This window comes from Ranitomeya variabilis, chromosome 4 (assembly GCF_051348905.1).
Source record: "Ranitomeya variabilis isolate aRanVar5 chromosome 4, aRanVar5.hap1, whole genome shotgun sequence".
In the NCBI taxonomy this organism is placed as follows: domain Eukaryota; kingdom Metazoa; phylum Chordata; class Amphibia; order Anura; family Dendrobatidae; genus Ranitomeya; species Ranitomeya variabilis.
Genome location: NC_135235.1, coordinates 94,981,343 through 95,002,801, shown reverse-complemented (window position 1 = coordinate 95,002,801; position 21,459 = coordinate 94,981,343). Strand labels below are relative to the sequence as shown.

Genomic DNA, 21,459 nt, shown 5'->3' with positions numbered 1-21,459 from the left:
TTTTTTTTTTATTTTAATGTGGATTTTGATTTTGTGCCAGCAAGGATTAATGTCGGTTTCCTTGGTGGCAGCTGCTGTGTTGCTGGTCATCTGATGTGGGTGGAGACCACTCCCACAATCGTATAGATAACCACCTAATGCATGAGCTAGAGTTTTTCTCTGGAGACCAGCCTAGGAAACGGGAGCTCTCTGGTGCCATCTGTGTATCAGCTGCTTGTGGTCCTGGTTTTGTATCCCCAGCTGTGTGGAGTTTGCAGCAGAAGCTTGAGCTAAGTTTTTCGTTGTTCCTTTCCTTGTCTGTCTCGTGCTTGTCACTACCCCCTGTGTTTATACCATCTGTAGTGGTGAGGCTAGCGCCCTTGCCGGCCAGGGTATAGTGAAGTGACGGCTAGGGACTAGGCATGTGACGGCGGCAGGGAGAAGGACCCGCATAGGTTGTTAGGGGAGTTTAGGGATAGGCACAGGTCGTTGTTTAGGAGGTGCCCCATCCCTCGTTCCCTATTCTTAGGGCCTTCCTCCCCCTTTTTTTTTGGATGTGTGTTGTGCCATCCGCTGGACCGACCCTGTTGGGTCGTGACAACTGGTTTTTATCCTCTTAATATATTGCAATCACCATATTATATAGCTCTACTTACAATTGCTCATTTTGACTTTCTACCTAGCTATTTCTTCGTCTTTTTTTTTCTCCTCTATGAAGAAACAGGAAGTCTCTTGTTCCTGCATTTATCATTCCCTTCTTCAACTCCTGATCCAACAGCTCCCTCTTTTCCCCCCTGCAAGGGACTTTTGCAGTGAGTGATGACTCATACAGGGAAAATTGACCTCCTGTTTCTACATAGAGCTTAGAAGGATTCAGTTAGTCAGTGTTTAATCACATGATGAAATATACCTAATGGAGAAGAGAAGAATTACTTGGGTAGAAGGGAAAATTAGTAATTGTAAGTACACAGTGCTATATAATATGATGATTGCAATATATTAAGAGGATAAACATGTTGATGGGCTTCTTCAAAACCTTTGATGTAGGAAATTAGTGTATGTTGGAATGAAGAAATCATGGCTTACATTAGTTCATCAAAGTGAAGGGAGATGACTTTCTTGTAGTAGGAGCACAGGTTTTGACAGCGCTGATTCAGCTTCTAGGAAGAGATGTAGTGCCTTGGCAATTCATGGAAGTGTTTGTGTGGAGCAAAAACAGCCCTAGAGCTGAGTAATGTCTTGGAATCTCTTTTGTTATGGGCTTCTGATCCAAGAAAAAGACCTGAATCGCCTAAGGACATCTGTGTTGTCTGAAATGCGTCAATGTTAAGGCGCTGCACCTTGTTGATGGGCTCAGGAGGCCATAGTAAAAGGTAGCAGCTTAACTCCACCCAGAACCGGATCGGCCGTTGGGATTCCAACTTGATGATCCTGCTAATAGCTGATTAAAGTGATACCTTGATATCTACGATCTGATGTCTTATTACCGATAAATTCACGTTTTTCTTATATGTAAATGAGCTGTACAGGACTGTGGGCCGGACTCTGATCTGCATGAGAATCTGCTCCAGAGATTATTTTTAATAAAAAGGGGGAGTTACCAGTGTGAGACAAGTAACTAACACAGAACAGTAGGGCTGAACCTTGTCTCCTGACAAACACATTTGCTGCAGCTCTCACAGCTCTGCTGTATTGTAGCACCGGCTCCTGTGGGCTGGAAGCTGAGAGGAACCTGCAGATGTGTCAGGTATAATCACACACGGCTCTGCAGTGAGATCAGAGAGCGGCCATTACACATCACACTGGAAATGCCCCTTTCATATAAAATAATATATGATCAGTGTCCGGCCTTACCAGCTCATTTACATATAGGAAAAACGTGGATTTCTCTGTAATAAGACATCAGATCGCAGATATCAAGGTATCATTTTATTCAGCTTCCTATGACCTACATGGCCTTCTAGATGGCTTAGGAGGGTTGATCCTATTGACAGATTCTTTGCATTTAACAAGGACCTGTCGCCTGACATAAGCATTTGTTGTTTTTTTTACAAGATCTTCTGTAAATGCTGCAATCACGATTCTGATTTGTTTTTCTGTACTTCTCCATTCAATATGGCATCCTCTTCACTGTATGTAAATCTATTTTCACCTCGGAAGCTGGTGGAAGTCAGCATTAAGCTATTGGACTGCAAATGATCCCTATACTGTTCTTACACAGGAGCCTCTTCTGCCTGTGTCCACCACTGCTTAATAGCTCATGTTCATCAAGGAACATCTAACAGATCTCCAGTGTGCCCCATTCTTTATATGGCAGTTTCCTCGTCCTGTGTCCCACATATCATTGCTATCATGTGCGGGCCTACCCTCTGATGAAGCTACACTCAAAACGCGCATCAGGGTACTGAGCAGTGTGGTTTGTACTCACAATGACAAATGGTGGATATAGGATTTTCTTTGTAATTTGCAAAGCGTGCTATTGCAGGAGTAATCTGAGACTAGTATATGTAACTGTCCAATTTTTCAAGTGGGTTTTTTTTAAATAAGCTTTTCTGTTTTTGTGTAAATTGATTATAATAAAAGTTGGATACATTTTGATACAATCTTTTGTACTCCTATCTATTTTATTTTGGTGGTAGTTGTAGGATTAGGTACACGTCGCACTGTTGTTTGCTCCCCCCCCATAGATAAAGATAAAACTCGCAGGCATTGCTCCTTATCATGGAGGCCTCGCCTTAGCATCACATTGTACTAATGGTTTATAGAGTTAATTATAGTCGCATCACCTGGATATTTAGGTTTTGCATAGACAGCAAAAATATAAGTTCTGATTCAGACACAAGCTGGGTACAGTGTGACGAGTGGCATGACGCGCCAGCTCGTGTTCTCCTGCGCACTATCATTAGACACACGGAGTGCCCGCACTCATCAGTGATGCCATTTGTGAACACTGATGACCATTTTCCAGCCTGACATCAGGTCTCGGTGCCTTTCACATGACTTGCCGACTACACAACATGATTTGTGCAGTTCGGTAGAGGTAATTCAGGATAATCCCATGAAACTGTATACAAAGTAGTGCATACAAAGTGGACATAATCCACATGACGGTTACGGCACATATTATGGTGATAAAATATACCCTGTGTTTCGAAAAATGATTGCATAACAAATGTCAGAGTATGAACCAGTAGAAATCTACAACTGTCCACATCATTGACTACACTCATCAGGAATGGCCAGATTTATATTAATCCCCGGAAATAAATTACCCTTGGCTATTTAGTCTTAATCCCAAATGATCAGGGTACTAACAAAGGCTTTAAAGGGAATCTCTCATGATCATTATACTACTCAACTAGTAATATGGCTGCACAGATTGCAGAAAAACACACATGCAAATTAGCCTGAAAGATCATGAGGGATGGGCACTGTACTCTGAATTGGGGTTGTGTCAATGAACTTAACATGTCTATTCTGCAGATGAAAATTATATCTGCTTTGTAGCAATCTGATGTGCCAGTGTTGAGAAATCGAGCTTTTATTGCACCTGCCAGTGTTGAGAAATCGAGCTTTTATTGCATGTGGCCAGTGTTGAGAAATCGAGTTTTTATTGCATGTGCCAGTGTTGAGAAATCGAGCTTTTATTGCACCTGCCAGTGCTGAGAAATCGAGCTTTTATTGCACGTGCCAGTGCTGAGAAATCAAGCTTTGCTGAGAAATCGAGCTTTTATTGCACCTGCCAGTGCTGAGAAATCGAGCTTTTATTGCACGTGCCAGTGCTGAGAAATCGAGCTTTTATTGCACGTGCCAGTGCTGAGAAATCGAGCTTTTATTGCATGTGCCAGTGCTGAGAAATCGAGCTTTTATTGCATGTGCCAGTGCTGAGAAATCGAGCTTTTATTGCATGTGCCAGTGCTGAGAAATCGAGCTTTTATTGCATGTGCCAGTGCTGAGAAATCGAGCTTTTATTGCACGTGCCAGTGCTGAGAAATCGAGCTTTTATTGCATGTGCCAGTGCTGAGAAATCGAGCTTTTATTGCACGTGCCAGTGCTGAGAAATCGAGCTTTTATTGCACGTGCCAGTGCTGAGAAATCGAGCTTTTATTGCATGTACTGAGAAATCGAGCTTTTATTGCATGTGCCAGTGCTGAGAAATCGAGCTTTTATTGCATGTGCTGAGAAATCGAGCTTTCATTGCATGTGCTGAGAAATCAAGCTTTCATTGCATGTGCTGTGAAATCGATCTTTGAAGCCACATGCAGATTAGTATGGATGTGAGTTGGGGGCGCTTCTGCACTTACTTTGACATGCCCCCAAATCATTTCCATGCTATTTTGCATGTGGCTTCCAATTTTGATTTCTCAGCACTGGCACGTGCAATCAACACATGATTTCTCTTTTGATCGCCATGGCTGACATTTTGATTTACTTTTTTTTCTGGACAGCTTATTCTTTCCAGACAGGTATCATCTGTATCATTTGTATTGTTCTAAAACCTATACAGCCGCACAACTAGTTTGATTAGTAAAATTGTCTTTAGAGATTCAAGGTTTGTAAATTTAAAGAACGTCATGGCAGAATCTATTCAGTCACAGCAAGCGGAGTTTTCCAAATAGTCATGTGTTTCAGAACAGTGTCGTCATGTGCTTTTATTGCATTGGATACTTTTTTTTTGTTAATATCTGCAAAACTAGTGTAAAAAATCAGGTGTGATAAACCCCCCCTAGAAGCCAGAAACACCATTAACCCCATGTGGCTCTGTAGTTACTGTGCGCTACTCTTGTTTGGAGCCTTAGACCTTTCCCCCAGATTGCTGTCTGCTACAGCCTAGATCACATTTCATCCTTTCAGTTGCCACCTGCTTGCTTACCCCACGTGATTGATGATGAACTGTAAGGATATTAGGTGCGTAGAACAGAATTCCATTCATGCAGACAGGCTTTCATTAAAGGGGTATGCCCATCTCCAAGATCCTCTCCCACTCAATATATAGTAGATATACAGTAATAATATTCGCAAATACCTCCATTTAGAAATGTATAGTTCTCCTGATTCGCTGTGTCTCTTTCCTCATGTGCAGGGCATTGCAGTAGCTTAGGTAGTTTTTGCAGTTTTCATAACCAAAGCCTCAAGAGGGTAGAAACCAGAAGAAAAAAGTGTATCATTGGGGTCACAATTAGTGATGAGCGAGCGTGTTCGGATAAGGTGTTATCTAGGGTGCTAACCGAGTGTCTTCTGCGTGCTCGAATAATATGTTCCATTCCCCGCAGCTGCATGACTCACGGTCACGGCTGTTAGGCAATCTCTGCATGTAAAATAGAAAAAATTGGAGTCCGGCTCAACAGGACTGGATTTTCCTTTTCTTTTTCTTTTTCAAAAGAAAAATTTACATGGGCAGTCTTACGATGAGTAGTGAGTCATGAGTAAGACTGCTTAGTGCAGTTGAAAGGCGTCGACTGGGTCATATCAACCATATACATTTTTCTTTTGTATGCATCATATTTTCTTTTGAAAGAGAAAAGGAAAATTCAGTCCTGTTGAGCCAGACTCCAATTTTTTTCTATTTTCCTTGATGTGAGGCCAGGGCGAGGCCGATGTCTGAGCCCCAGGTGGATGAGCATAGAGCAACTGGGTGAGCTGGAATCAAGTTTTATCATCTCTGCATGTGTTGCGGCTGTTGAAGAGCCACGAGACATGCAGCCGCGGGGACTGGAACGTGTTATTCGAGCACGCCGAAGACACTCGGTCAGCACCCTAGATAACTCCTTATCAGAGTGCATTCTCTCATCACTAGTCACAACCTGTCATGACCGCAATGCGGTTACATTTTTGGATCCTGGTTGCACGTTGTTTGCCTTCGTAATCCACAGTCAAATACGATTTGCCTATAACTTAAGTGGATACTCGGGAATAAAATATTAAGACTTCATAGAAAATTCAATTTCCAGGTAATTTTTGACTATAGGGTAAGTTTCCGTATATGTGAGAACTTCCTAACGAACCTCTGTAAAACTCTGCTGCTTCTTTAAAACTCAACACTGACGGTTAAGCCATGACTTCATCAGAGTCTAGAGGAGGACAGTTCGGAGACTCTACATCACCTCTATATTTAGAGCCACATCAAAACACTCGACTGTTTTGTGTTAGATGCCAAGTTTGCATTCAGAGGCAGGGTGGGCTCGTCGGCCATTTCTTGGCCCTGGTTGGCTGTTGCTGGAGGTAATAAAGATCTTATTCTCGCCTTTCCCACCACACAAGGCTTTTCTCATGTGGCCACTTTTGTATAGAAGCCAAAAGGGAGAATAAAATCCTCTCCGGTGCGGAGAATAAAATCCTCTCCGGTGCGGAGAATAAAATCCTCTCCGGTGCGTTAATGCCTCTTTGACTGGGATTGCTGAGTATGTTGCACTACAGACTTTCTGTTATGCTGTAAATTATCATACGAGGGCGTAGATTTCTTTTCTTTACAGGGGTATTCCACTTACAGCAAATGGAGGTCATTACATTGTGTAAATGAAAACTCGTACAAGTTTCCAATATACTTTCTGCACCAAGTCCTTCCGGGTTTCAAGGTCTCCGCTGTCACTTAATAGTTTAATTTGTGGTCATCGGATAATATCACAAGATGTACGGTCACCACACTCCACTGCCCTCCAACAATGATACTGGTTATAAATCACATCTGATCCAAATATTCTATTGAGCTACTACGACTGAGCAATTGTTTTCAAAATTGAGCATACGTTTTGGAACGCAGTTTTTCCTCCATGCAAGAAAAGTATCTTTATTACTTCAGCAGGATTCTTTTAATATATACTTTATTTTATGTCATTTTTGCACTTGGTATCCTAATTGTTGTGGTGCAACTATGTTAAGATGATCTGCATTTCCTTTCACTTTTTTTTTCTTCCTCTTTACCCCCTTTTCTCTTTTCCTTTGGTTGCCTTTCCTTTCCCTTCATTCCTTTCCTGACCCCTTATCCCATATACTGTAAAAATCCCCTAATGAAAAGAATTTTGAAACAAAATTGAACATAAGGTTCTTGTTAACATTTTAATCAAAGTGTATAAGCCCACTGCCACATCAGGGTGACCTCTGTAGTGGGGCACTGTTCTATTAAAGATGAAGTCTCAGGAAAATAATGTTGTAAACTCTCCTAATTCTGTATGTGACGTAGTGTAATTGTAATCAATACTTACCGATTGTTAACATCCCTGGTTTCCAGCTCCGCTCTTGTCGTCTGCTGGCTCATGTGACAAGTACTCCGCTTTGCTGGCTCACATTGTATGGGCCAGTGCTTCTTTTCCAGTGTAAGGCTAAGTTCACATGTCCAGTAATCATCCATTAGGACCGATCCAGCAGCAATCGGTTGACAAAAACTTCCTCGTCCGCCTGAAATAGACACTGATTTAAACTTCATCCATTTTGGGTTTTTTTACCATTGAAGTCTGTGGAAAACAGATCCTTTAAATAGCAATCCATTTTCCTTCATTTGAAAAGGATCCGTTTTTTTCCGGCAAATTTTGAAAAAAATGGATCCGGCGAATTATGCAGCCAGATCTGTTTTTTTCTCATAGACTTATATTAGCACCGGATGTCCCCATGTTTCATCCATCTTTCCCCAGATTCGGAGACCACGCACAGAGGAACGTTTTTTGTGTCCGTCAAAAAAACGGAGAGCAACGGATCCGGCGCCATTTGGTGTTTGCTAGAATGGATCCGTTTTTTAAACTGAGCAAGCTCCATTTGTTTTTTTAGAGTATGTTCAGTAGCGTTTTCCAGTCTGGTCTGTCTCTCACCATACCTTTAGGATCCAATGCCATATCAGCTAGTCAGATCCATCAAAAAAACGGATCCGTAGCACCAGTTTTTCACAATTTGCAACGGATCTGTTTTTTTCAAAATTCGCCGGATTGAGCCTGATGAGTGAAAGCAGCCATACTGGAGGTGGAAAAAGAAATATATGTCATACACTACTGGACATGTGAACTTTCAAGGAATTAGCTACTTGAAAAAGATCCAGTAAGCAAAAAACGGATCCTTTTCAAATGGGAGAAAAATTTATGGATATTTGACGGATCCTGATGGGGAGGCGGAGAACTGTGTAGCCCAGTTTGCTCAATAAAAAGGCTTTGTGAATGCTCTACCCAAAACAGGGTCTATCTACTGATCAGACACACAACCTTTTTATCAAGATCTAGAGAAATACAATTCACTTTACAGACCATGCCCTAGTCCAGTTCAGACCCAGATCCCTGACATAACTAACTACCATGGATGATTCTGAGGGCAAAAATTAGATGTGCAAAAATTATATCTTTTATTTATCTTCGACCAGACATACAATACTACGCCAACGTTTCGGCCAAACCTGGCCTTTTACACGGCGATTTATCTAGAAATATATTCCAGAAAACAAAATTACATCACAATAGACAAAATACATTGAATGTCACATATAAATCAATATTATTCAAGTTCCTCATGGTCGAAGTCACAAAACAGAAGTGTCCATCCAAAGTGATATATCCATAAATGGATAAAATTAAAGTAAATCGCATGATGATAGGATAGGGATATTCTCCTCTTGATGGACATAATAAATCTCTAATATTCATACATAAAAGAGAAAATAAAAGTAAAAAATACTGGCAAATCTTAACACCAAGCAGTGCCATAAAGTCCCAGCAAAATAGACATATAATCCTGGCATATCAGAGTCAGTCCATTAGGTCTAAAAGGAAGAGGTGAGAGGTGAAATTACCTGTATGTCGGTATAGGTGATAATGCTGTATGAATATTAGAGATTTATTATGTCCATCAAGAGGAGAAGATAAATAAAAGATATAATTTTTGCACATCTAATTTTTGCCCTCAGATTGATCTTTTACAGATGTATTATTTTTCTGAGGACAGTCTAAAATTGAGACTCTTTTGACCCCTTGATCTATTAAGATACCATGGATGATTGTTCGACCAACATGGTACCCCTATTTTTTTGTCAATCACTGAACAATGATCATGCACAAATTTCAGAATATTGGCAAGTCTCCCACAGAACTACAGTCTAGAAAATTACAAATATGAATACAATGAAAGTTTTATGCCTTCTCGTCATGTTTGGATTTTCTCCATTTCTTTCAGCCTTCCCATGGTTTGGAATGGACATTGGGGGAACACTGGTGAAGCTGGTTTACTTTGAGCCTAAAGATATCACGGCAGAAGAAGAACAGGAGGAGGTTGAAAATCTGAAAAGCATAAGAAAATACTTGACTTCAAATACAGCGTACGGTAAAACTGGTATCCGAGATGTACACCTGGAACTGAAAAACTTGACCATGTGCGGCCGCAAGGGCAATTTGCACTTCATCCGCTTCCCTTCATGTGCCATGCATCGGTTCATCCAGATGGGGAGCGAGAAAAACTTCTCCAGCCTGCACACTACACTATGTGCCACCGGAGGGGGCGCCTACAAGTTTGAAGAAGACTTCAGGACGGTATGTAGGGGAAAGGGCACTGTGTCACAAGCGATCAGAACGGGGTCTCAAAGTCCAATCCAATAGAACCGTCTAAATAAACATTTTTTTTGTAAAGCATGCTTTGCTCAGATTAACCAAACATGGGGTCAATAACCAATAAAATATAGTGTTATCTACTCTAGATTGTTTCTTCTAGAAGTATACCATTGAGATAAATAAAAATGCAAAGTCTGGCAACCATTAAAAGGCGAGAAGAACATTTAGAGGTTAATGGAAACCCTTTACTATAGGGATGCAAAACATGTTGTCCAGGGACCACCTGTACCCATCTATGCCAATCAGTGTAGCCACTAACCATCTGGTCACTGACATTTTTGTCTGTGCCAGGTAGCTGCTCAGATGTCATTTCTACTTTAGAGATAATTACTTTGGCAGAAACAGGTAAAGGTAAATACTAACGGTTCAATGTGTGAGGTGGAGAGGTGGCCATGCTTGTTTGAGGCTATATTCCTTCTATCTATTTAATTTGAGTAATGTGCATGGAAAAGCCACATGCATAGATGGTCTTTTGCTTTTCAGAGTGCCATTGGGGAAGAATATACTTCCATTCTCCACATAGACACAAGTACTGAAAGTGAAAATGACACCATACTGCTGATGTGCCATAAATGCTGTAGAATGTACTATCCCTTTAAATGGGTTCTCTGCAAATGCGATCAAAATGGCTACCATCACATACTTCAAGCAGTAACCTGTCCTAGTCACTTATCAGGATGGGTTGAAGGCCTAAGAAAAACACCACTTGTGACACGTCTACACTGTCAGGCTGAGGAGCAGCATCGTGAACAAGCATAACTGATGTCCTCACTCAGCTGCGGAGCAGAGCAAAAGCAGGAGAGAAGAAAAATCTCTGTCTGACTGAGCAGAATGGGCTTTGCTTTCCTGTTTCAGCATTGCTCCATGCTTAGTTATCCTTCATGCCCTGCTTTAAAGCTCTCAGACTGTCTGGAAGAACGGGCTCACAAATGAGCACAAAGCAAGACTAAGGCTTCAGGATTTTTTGCGTTTTTCCGCTATAAAAACGCTTACTTTAAGCATCCCATCATATTTAATGCATTCCGCAGTTTTTGTGCCCACGCTGCGTTTTTTTCCACATCGGAAACGCATTCCGGAAAAAAACGCAGCATGTTCATTCGCCGCGATTCCGCACACATAGGAATGCATTGATCCGCTTACTTTCTGCATGGGGTTATGCCCACCATGCGCAAAGTAAGCTGATCATGTGCGGATGGTACCCAGTGTCTGGAGGACACCATATCCTGTGTAAAATAAAAAAAAATAAATAAATAAAAAAAAAAAAAGAATTAAAATAAAAAATAGTTATATACTCACCTTCTGTAGGCCCCTGGATCCAGCCCAGGCCTTAGCGATGCTCCCGGCAGCTCCTGTTCCCAGCGATGCCTTGCGACAATGACCTGTGATGACGTAGCGGTCTCGCGTGATGCTACGTCATCTGGGGTCATTGTCGCAAGGCATCGCTGGGAACGGGAGTTGCCGGGAGCATCACGAGGAGCGGAAACGCTACGGGGGCCGCCGGAAGGTGAGAATATCACGATTTTTTATTATTTTTAACATTCTATCTTTTTACTATTGATGCTGCATAGGCAGCATCAATAGTAAAAAGTTGGTCAGAATTGTCAAACATTGTTTGACAAGTGTGACCAACCTGTCAATCAGTTTTCCAAGCGATGCTACAGAACGCTTGGAAAACGCTAGCATTCTGCAAACTAATTACGCTTGCAAAACACTAGTGTTTAGCGGGAAAACGCATGCCAATTCCGCATGCGTTTTACTCGTGGCAGGGAGTTGAGGAATTGCTGCGGAAATTTCCGCTGCAATTCCGAATGTGTGCACATAGCCTAAAGCAGGAGAAACAAAATTGTACTGCTCAGTCAGCCAAGGAGAATTTCTTAATTTTTTTTTTTTTTAATTCAAACTGTGTTTCTTCAGGTTGCAACTCATACTGACACATGACTAGGATTGGTTGCAGCGTGAAATACGTGATGGCAGCCATTATTGTCACATTCTTATAGAATCTTTTTATGTTTTATTGCGGGTCCTGGGGATTAATTCGATCTGACAAGGTAGTTCTCAAACCAGAAAAAAGTTGCTTGTTTCTGCTTTATAAGGTCTATTTGAGAAGATGTGTAATCTCCTGATTGCCATCACCCATGATCCACAATGTTGAAAGGAAATGTCCAAATCGTTGATAATAGCAAAACGAAGGTGTCTGATGCAATCTCTCCTGGCTAGGAACAAAAAAGTTAAAAAGTTGTTTGAAACATTTTCTTATGTGACTCGGGAGCCACCACAGTGATCAAATGATCTCTTGTGGGGTCAACTTCTCATAAGGTGATGAGGGCTGTTGGCCAAATGTTCATACAGGAGTTGCTTACCTCTCCCGATTCCTACATGAGCAGTTATCTGACTGCTCATCTGTTTTCATTTGGGGGAGAGGAGAAAGCCACTGCCAGACAACCTTGGTAGTGGCCTATGTACCTTGAAAACATAAGGTTTTGAAATTCCAATTGCCTGATACTTCTCTGATGTCAGAAGGCCCCTATCAAGTGGTCAATAGTCTCGTTCAAATCGGCAGATTTGGTTGACTTTTATATAATGTGTATTGACAATTTGCCTCTGTAATCAGCAGTTATCGTTCGTTGGGGGAAGCTTTATTGGCCCGTACATTTCCAAGGCATTATCCATCTTCCCATTCCAAAATGAAGGATCAACATTTAAAAGAAAATGGAAATCCAGCAAAGCCAACCGGTCAGCTGACCCCTGGTTGTGCAACTGGCAAACATGGCTACTAGCGAGTTCACTTTTAAAATCGGGCATTTCTTCAATGATAAAATGCAATATACGACAGAATGGCATGACATTGTATATAGGGTGCAGATCTTGTCTGTTAAATTCAGGCTCATGTAGCAGTCAGGCCTGTTGTTCCAGATAAATGTCACACCTCAGTTTACACTCTTGCTACTTGTACAGTCCTTGACTTTAGATAACAGGCAGCAATAGACAGAAATCAAAGGGCAAAGTAATAAGTGAAAACATCTCGAGGCTCATTAGCATATCTGAATTCTTGTGTACAGGCTGACCCGCCAAATTAGTACATGGGACATATTTAGATAACTGAGAACACGTGTAAGATTAACAATTTGTGTCTATTCATGAGAAATCAGCTGAGTGACATGCCGTCACCGAGCGGTTGATGTAGAAATCTCCTAGTGGCACTTGGCGTTTTGCTGCCCTCAGGTACTGGTACTTGACCTGGATTCCTAGCCGTGACATGCAATTTCAAGATTTGATCTGGACCCAGACATCACTCTTATAGGATTCGGCAGCTTACATTCCAGCTTGCTGATTGTGACAAGCGGTGTCAGAAGTTTGGAAGCCACTTATCCCAATCTCACTCTTAAAATAGTATATATGTTAGTAAGGCTGAGTTCACATGAGGGTATAAAAAAACTGTCCAATTTTTCATCCAGAAAAAACTGACAATTTTTCATCTTTTCTTTTTTTTTTTTTTTTGAGCAGTCATAGACTTGAATGAGAGAGTCTCGTCTGAAGTATGGAAGAGACTATAGTGTCCATACTGCAATTTTTTCCACACGAGGATATTTGGTTCATGTAAAAAGAAAACAGACATCTGAACGGCACAACTGAATTACATTATTCATCATTCTGTCCAAGCGATGTCCGTTTTTTCCATTGACAGCACTCAGACCGGATATATGATGATGTCATCTTAGCCTTACAAAAATGATGATCGATACTGCTACCTACAATCAATAGATTGTGAATGTACATATTACAAAGTGAGTCAACGTGCATTTAGAGATTTTGATAATTAAAGGTCTTGCTGCTGATGACTGTGCAGCTACCTCTAATTTTCAACTCACACCTACATCAATTAATAAATATTTTGATATGCTAATCATCAAATTCCCCATGAACAGTATGACTTGAGATGTAAAAAATATGACCATTTTATGGTGAGACTAAAGGTCCGCATAAACATTGGACTAATGTTGACCCAACCTGCCTATATCGACGGGTTTAGTGGACAACCTAATGTATATGGTGGTGTTTGGCAACTGACTATGACTGGCGGTGTTGATTGAGCATATCCAACATTGGACTACCGATCAATTTGTCCTCTTGGAGATAAGCAGCTGGCAGAGATGTCTGGTGATGGCTTACACATAGAGAACCGAATAAGTGCTCCTGGGTATGGGAGAGCCAAGATGTCTATCAGCCAAAAGTCATCTAATTGTATAGCTGGTTACATCTGGTTTGTGGCTTTGCAGGATCCCCTAGAATACAGATGAAACCTGTGATGGTGGCTCCTAATGGAATCTCCTATGTAAAAGTGTGCATATTCTGAGGAGGTGTCTGCAGGCAATGCTTGTCTTGTAACTCATTATTTACGCTGATGCATGTATCCTGAATAAACCTGATGATCATTTATCATAGACTCAACTCCAAAAATTGATAAGTGCAAGTCCTTATTCACACAGCAACAGTTTTGGTCAGTATTTCATGGCTTTTGAAGGCTAAGGACAGTAGCGACTCGAAACCAAAGAACACGTGTTAATCTATCAATTTGTCCGTCTTAACTTGACACACATGCCTCTCCTTTGTGGAGGTTCCTCTCCTGATTTTATGATCTTTACAAATACTTTTAAGAGTTTCCACTGTAGAGCAACATGAATGTTTCAGCACAAAAATCAAACTCCCAATAAACAAAACAGTAATGCCTAGTGGCAATGACCCCAGGTGACGTAGCGGTCTTGCGAGACTGCACATCAGCACAGGTCATTGCCGCAAAGCATCCTTGGGATCGCGAGGAGCGGGAAGATTACAGGGGATGCCGGAAGGTGAGAATATCACGATTTATTATTTTAATTCTTTTACAATGATATGGTTCCCAGGGCCTGGAGGAGAGTCTCCTCTCCTCCACCCTGGGTACCAACCGCACATGATCCGCTTACTTCCCGCATGGTGGGCATAGCCACATGCAGAAAGTAAGCGGATCAATGCATTCCTATTGTGCGGAATCCCCACGATTCCACACGAAGAATGAACATGCTGCGATTCCGCCGCGGAAAAAAACGCATCATGTGCACAAAAAATGCGTAATGCTTTCTAATAATAGGATGCTTAATGTATGCATTTTTAGCTCGTTTTTATAGCGAAAAACCACGAAAATTCCTGAACGTGTGCACATAGCCTAAAATTTTTTACAGTGGCTATATGTGCAATGTATATAACAATATACATATTAGCATGTCTTTGTTGTGTGGGAGGAAACGCATGCAAAGAGAACATAACTGTGTGTGTCCATGTTCAGTGAGGTACACACAATGATACCAAACAGCACAGTCACTACTTTTCAACCTTTAAAGCGAACCTGTCACCAGGTTTGGCTGATATAAGATATGGCCACCGTCTTTCAGGACTTATCTACAGCTTTCTATAATGCTGTAGATAAGCCCCCAGTCCGGACCTGAAAGATAAGAAAAATAAGTTTTATTATACTCACCCGGGGGCAATCCAGTCCGGCGCCTCCCATCTTCTTATGATTATTATTATTATTATTATTTATTGTTATAGCGCCATTTATTCCATGGCGCTTTACATGTGAGGAGGGGTATACATAATAAAAACAAGTACAATAATCTTAAACAATACAAGTCATAACTGGTACAGGAGGAGTGAGGACCCCTGAGGCTCACAATCTACAAGGGATGGGTGAGGATACAGTAGGTGAGGGTAGAGCTGGTCATGCAGCGGTTTGGTTGATCGGTGGTTACTGCAGGTTGTAGGCTTGACGGAAGAGGTGGGTCTTCAGGCTCTTTTTGAAGGTTTTGATGGTAGGCGAGAGTCTGATATGTTGTGGTAGAGGGTTCCAGAGTAGGGGTGATACGCGAGAGAAATCTTGTATACGATTGTGGGAAGAGGAGATAAGAGGGGAGTAGAGAAGGAGATCTTGTGAGGATCGGAGGTTGCGCGTAGGTAAGTACCGGGAGACGAGGTCACAGATGTATGGGGGAGACAGGTTGTGGATGGCTTTGTATGTCATGGTTAGGGTTTTGTACTGGAGTCTCTGGGCAGTGGGGAGCCAGTGAAGGGATTGACAGAGGGGAGAGGCTGGGGAATAGCAGGAGGACAGGTGGATTAGTCGGGCAGCAGAGTTTAGAATAGATTGGAGGGGTGCGAGAGTGTTCAAGGGGAGGCCACAGAGTAGGAGGTTGCAGTGGTCAAGGCGAGAGATGATGAAGGCATGGACTAGGGTTTTTGCAGATTCTTGGTTGAGGAATGAACGGATTCGTGAAATATTTTTGAGGTGAAGTCGGCAGGAAGTGGAAAGGGCTTGGATATGTGGTTTGAAGGAGAGATCAGCGTCAAGGATTACCCCGAGGCAGCGAGCTTGTGGGACTGGGGAGAGTGGGCAGCCATTTACTGTAAAGGATAGGTTCATTGGGGGGGTCGCGTGAGATGGGGGGAAAGATGATGAATTCTGTTTTGTCCATGTTAAGTTTCAGGAATCTAGCGGAGAAGAAGGATGAAATAGTGGACAGACATTGAGGGATTCTGGTTAGTAGGGTGGTGATATCTGGTCCAGAGATGTAGATCTGTGTGTCATCAGCATAGAGGTGATACTGGAAGCCATGAGATTCTATGAGCTGTCCCAGGCCAAAGGTGTAAATGGAGAAGAGCAGGGGCCCAAGGACTGAACCTTGTGGGACTCCGACAGATAGGGGGCGAGGTGAGGAGGTGGTGTGTGAGTGGGAGACGCTGAATGTCCGGTCTGTTAGGTATGATGATTGCTGCCCTCCTGCTTACTTCATGGTTCCCCATCATCGTGCTCCTGCGCAGGCGTACTTATCTGCCCTGTTGAGGGCAGAGCAAAGTACTGCAGTGCGCAGGCGCTGCGCCTCTCTGACCTTTCCCGGCACCTGCGCACTGCAGTACTTTGGTCTGCCCTCAATAGGACAGATAAGTACGCCTGCGCAGGAGCACGATGCCAGGGAGCGATGAAGCAACAGGAGGGCGGCATCGCAAGAAGATGGGAGGTGCCGGACCTGCGACACCCATTGAACCAGACCAAACTTATTTTTCTTATCTTTCAGGTTGGGGTTTATGTACAGAATTATAGAACGCTGTATATCAGCCCTGAAAGGCAGTGGCCGTATCTTATATCGGCCAAAACTGCTGACAGGTTCCCTTTAAATAGGCAGTCTGACTGATTACAAGTTTGTAGACTCCTGTGATGCTAGTAACAGGACACACCTTAGTTTAACATGTCCCTATGGCCAAATTATTTTCAAGCAGTTCCATCATTTTTATCCGGGACATTTTCATTAGTTTGCTTTTTAAATATTTCTGTTGAATCACAATTTCAAAATCATCCTCTGGTTTTCATTAGGCCTCTTTCACACTTCAGTTGCTTGGCGTCAGTCTAAAACCGCCAGTTTCCTCAAATAACGGATCCGTCATTTTTTTTTGGCGGATCCGTTATTTTCCCATAGACTTGCATTGGCGACGGATTGTGACGGATGGTCGTCCGTTCCATCCGTCATGCGACGGATCCGTCAAAATTTGGCGGACGTTGTCTAGACATAGACGGACATTGAAACGTTTTTTGTCAACACCGAAATGACGGTTCGCGGCGGATCCGTCGCGTCCGTCATTCCATAGAATGGCCGCCTATGGGCGACGGATCCGTCGCGACCGTCATTTCGGCGGATCCGTCGCCCCAATCCGCTTTTTCAATTGCGCATGCTCCAAAAAGTAGATACTTTTCCCAGACAACCCCCAAGTAACGGATCCGTCAAAAAAACGGATCCGTTGGAACCGTTTTCTCAACAATTGTGACGGATCCGTCAATCCGTCACTATGTCGGAAGTGACTGACGCCAAACAACTGAAGTGTGAAAGAAGCCTTAGTTGATATTAAATACATTTAAATAGAACATGACTTTTGTCAGTTTCATGTAATTCCAGTGACCATTGTGGGTTTTTCTCACACATGGTTGCAGAGGGCCATTTGTAGGCAGTGCCTGTAGGAGCAGGACTGATTCTCAGTGATACGAGGAGGACACACAAGTATAATCCCGAGCCTGTGCTCTGTGAACACTGAATAGAATAATCCTTTGGTCTCTCTATGAAACAGACAGGACACTGAAGAGCTGGCGATCTCACTGCCGCCTGTTGCATAGCAACCAAATGTGCATGAAGAGACGGTAGGCCCGGCCTCGGCGGCTGATTGTAATTTGGAACCATTTCTCATCAAAAAGGCAACCGAACAGAGAAATGAGGCTGCAAACTGTAGGGCTATTAATGGGGTAATATATGGAAATATTGGCCACAAAACAGCAGAGTTCAGACACTTTACTTTGTGCCAGGAGTCCAGCGTTTCCTGGGTTGGATCATCTAGGGCACACGCTGTATATATTACAGGATCTTGGGCTACAGCAACATCTATCTTAGATTGTGGGATTTGTCTGTGACTATTTGTGATTTGGCTATCAAAACAAAAACCCCGTCAGATTGTTAGCAAGTCGCAATAGCGTGTAGTTATTACATTGTGGCCCATGATGGTGATGTTACTTGTGGCTTGCGACAAGAAATTTTAGGGTTTTTTTGGAGACCGTTGCATTTTATCAGAAAAAAATATGGGTCTCCTTCTTGCGTCAATTACTTGCATCGTTAGTACAATTGAGAAAATATCCATCAAGTTCAACAAGAGATGGAAAATAAGAAAGGAAATGGAGCATATGTACAACGACAAGGCATGATCCAACCCACCCCAAAAGAGAGAACCCTTCCTCTTGATCCCAATTATCAATCCACTGGACCAAATTTTCATTTAAAAAATTATACACTTGATTATTTATATTATTTTCTTCTTAAAAAGCATCTAAGACTTTTTGGAAGCATCAACGTTCTCTGCTGTGACCAGCTCCTGAGGTAGACTATTCCACAGAGTATTCGTTATGGTAAAGAAGGCTTGTTTCCTCTGGAGATTTACCTATTCTTCTCCAGGCGAAGGAAGTGACTCCTTGTCTTTTGAAGGGGTCTTACAGTTATATGAAAAAGTTTGGGCACCCCTATTAATCTTAAACTTATTGTTTTATAAAAATTGTGTTTTTTTGCAACAGCTATTTCAGTTTCATATATCTAATAACGGTTGGACACAGTAATGTTTCTGCCTTGAAATGAGGTTTATTGTACTAACAGAAAATGTGCAATCTGCATTCAAACAAAATTTGTCAGGTGCATAAGTATGGGCACCCTTATCATTTTCTTGTTTTAAATACTCCTACCTACTTTTTACTGACTTACTAAAGCACTTTTTTTGGTGTTGTAACCTCATTGAGCTTTGAACTTCATAGCCAGGTGTATGCAATCATGAGAAAAGCTACTTAAAGTGGCCACTTGCAAGTTGTTCTCCTGTTTGAATCTCCTCTGAAGAGTGGCATCATGGGCTCCTCAAAACAACTGTCAAATGATCTGAAATCAAAGATTATTCAACATAGTTGTTCAGGGGAAGGATACAAAAAGCTGTCTCAGATTTAACCTGTCAATTTCCACTGTGAGGAACATAGTAAGGAAATGGAAGAACACGGGTACAGTTCTTGTTAAGGCCAGAAGTGGCAGGCCAAGAAAAACATCAGAAAGGCAGAGAAGAAGAATGGTGAGATCAGTCAAGGACAATCCTCAGACCACCTCCAGAGAGCTGCAGCATCAACTTGCTGCAGATGGTGTCACTGTGCATCGGTCAACTATACAACGCACTTTGCACAAGGAGAAGCTATATGGGAGAGTGATGCGAAAGAAGCCGTTTCTGCAAGCACGCCACAAACCGAGTCAGCTGAGGTATGCAAAAGCACATTTGGAGAAGCCAATTTCTTTTTGGAAGAAGGTCCTGTGGACTGATGAAACCAAGATTGAGTTGTTTGGTCATACAAAAAGGCGTTATGCATGGCGGCAAAAAAACACAGCATTCCAAGAAAAACACTTGCTACCCACAGTAAAATTTGGTGGAGATTCCATCATGCTTTGGGGCTGTGTGGCCAATGCCGGCACTGGGAATCTTGTTAAGGTTGAGGGACGCATGGATTCCTCTCAGTATCAGCAGATTCTTGACAATAATGTCCATGAATCAGTGACAAAGTTGAAGTTACGCAGCGGATGGATCAGCAAGACGATGATCCAAAACACCGCTCCAAATCTACTCAGGCATTCATGCAGAGGAACAATTACACTGTTCTGGAATGGCCATCCCAGTCCCCAGACCTGAATATCATTGAACATCTGTGGGATCATTTGAAGAGGGCTGTCCATGCTCGGCGACCATCAAACTTAACTGAACTGGAGTTGTTTTGTAAAGAGGAATGGTCAAAAATACCTTCATCCAGGATCCAGGAACTCATTAAAAGCTACGGGAAGCGACTAGAGGCTGTTAGTTTTGCAAAAGGAGGAGCTACTAAATATTAATGTCACTTTTCTGGTGAGGTGCCCATACTTATGCACCTGTCAAATTTTGTTTGAATGCAGATTGCACATTTTCTGTTAGTACAATAAACCTCATTTCAAGGCAGAAACATTTACTGTGTCCAACAGTTATTAGATATATGAAACTGAAATAGCTGTTGCAAAAAAAACAACCTTTATAAAACATTAAGCTTAAGATTAATAGGGATGCCCAAACTTTTTCATATAACTGTACATGATGCAACTTTTGACCACACTTTTTGTGAAGGCCATTCATGTACCTGTACAAGGTACTCATGTCCCCCCGCCTTAGATGTCTCTTTTCAAGAAAAAAAAAAAATATATAATTTTTTTAAATCTTTCCTCAAAACCAAGATCCTCCATATCCATTATCAGACTGTCTGGGTGTACGTCTCCAGTAGGCATACACACCCGCAAATGATGAATGACAGAGCACATGTTCGCTCTGCCCGCACCATTATAGTCTGGCCCCATTGGGGCATACACCCTAATCCCATTTTGCCAGGGGGCGCAGACATAAGCCCCGATGGGACCAATGAACAGCTGCCATTGTGAAAGCACCATAACTCCAGATCATCTTTTCTATGAACTGGTGCCCAGAACTGAACTGCATATTTGAGACTTGTAGCATTTTTTACATTGGATGCTGCTATTTAGTCTGGGATCTGCAAATACACACAAGGGACTCGCCCAGTTTTACTTCTAGTGGACGTCCAATACATGTGGCATGTTTTTTAAAATTTTTATCACTTGGCAGTGAACTTTTGATGATCGCTATTTTCAACGTTACATGTTTTACATGGACTGTTCCTATGAACCAATAGTTGTGCCCCATGCTAGTGTTCCAGTTATACATTTTGTATAAATTTATTATATTATTCTACAGTCAAAAAATGTAAATGTATGTATACAAATGTTGCGTTTTTTTTTGTTGTTTTTTTACAGTCATGGCCAAAAGTATTCACACCCCTGCAATTCTGTCAGACAATACTCAGTTTCTTCCTGAAAATGATTGCAAACACAAATTCTTTGGTATTATCTTCATTTAAATTGTCTTAAATGAAAAAACACAAAAAGAATTGTTCTAAAGCCAAATTGGATATAATTTCACACCAAACATAAAAAGGGGGTGGACAAAAGTATTGGCGCTGTTCGAAAAATCATGTGATGCTTCTCTAATTTGTGTAATTAACAGCACCTGTAACTTACCTGTGGCACCTAACAGGTGTTGGCAATAACTAAATCACACTTGCAGCCAGTTGACATGGACTAAAGCTGACTCAACCTCTGTCCTGTGTCCTTGTGTGTACCACATTGAGCATGGAGAAAAGAAAGAAGACCAAAGAACTGTCTGAGGACTTGAGAAACCAAATTGTGAGGAAGCATGAGAAATCTCAAGGCTACAAGTCCAT

General features: G+C 42.0%; 1 protein-coding gene across 6 annotated transcripts in view; it reads left to right on the top strand.

Moving 5' to 3' along the window:
• The window catches only part of PANK1 (pantothenate kinase 1), a 59,303-nt gene that overhangs the window by 17,500 nt on the left and 20,344 nt on the right, over positions 1 to 21,459 (top strand). For all 6 annotated transcript variants that reach the window (XM_077258935.1, XM_077258934.1, XM_077258939.1 and 3 more), the window contains one exon: positions 9,127 to 9,479. In XM_077258935.1, the coding sequence (XP_077115050.1) occupies positions 9,127 to 9,479 (353 nt within the window). The remainder of the gene's footprint in view (positions 1 to 9,126; positions 9,480 to 21,459) is intronic.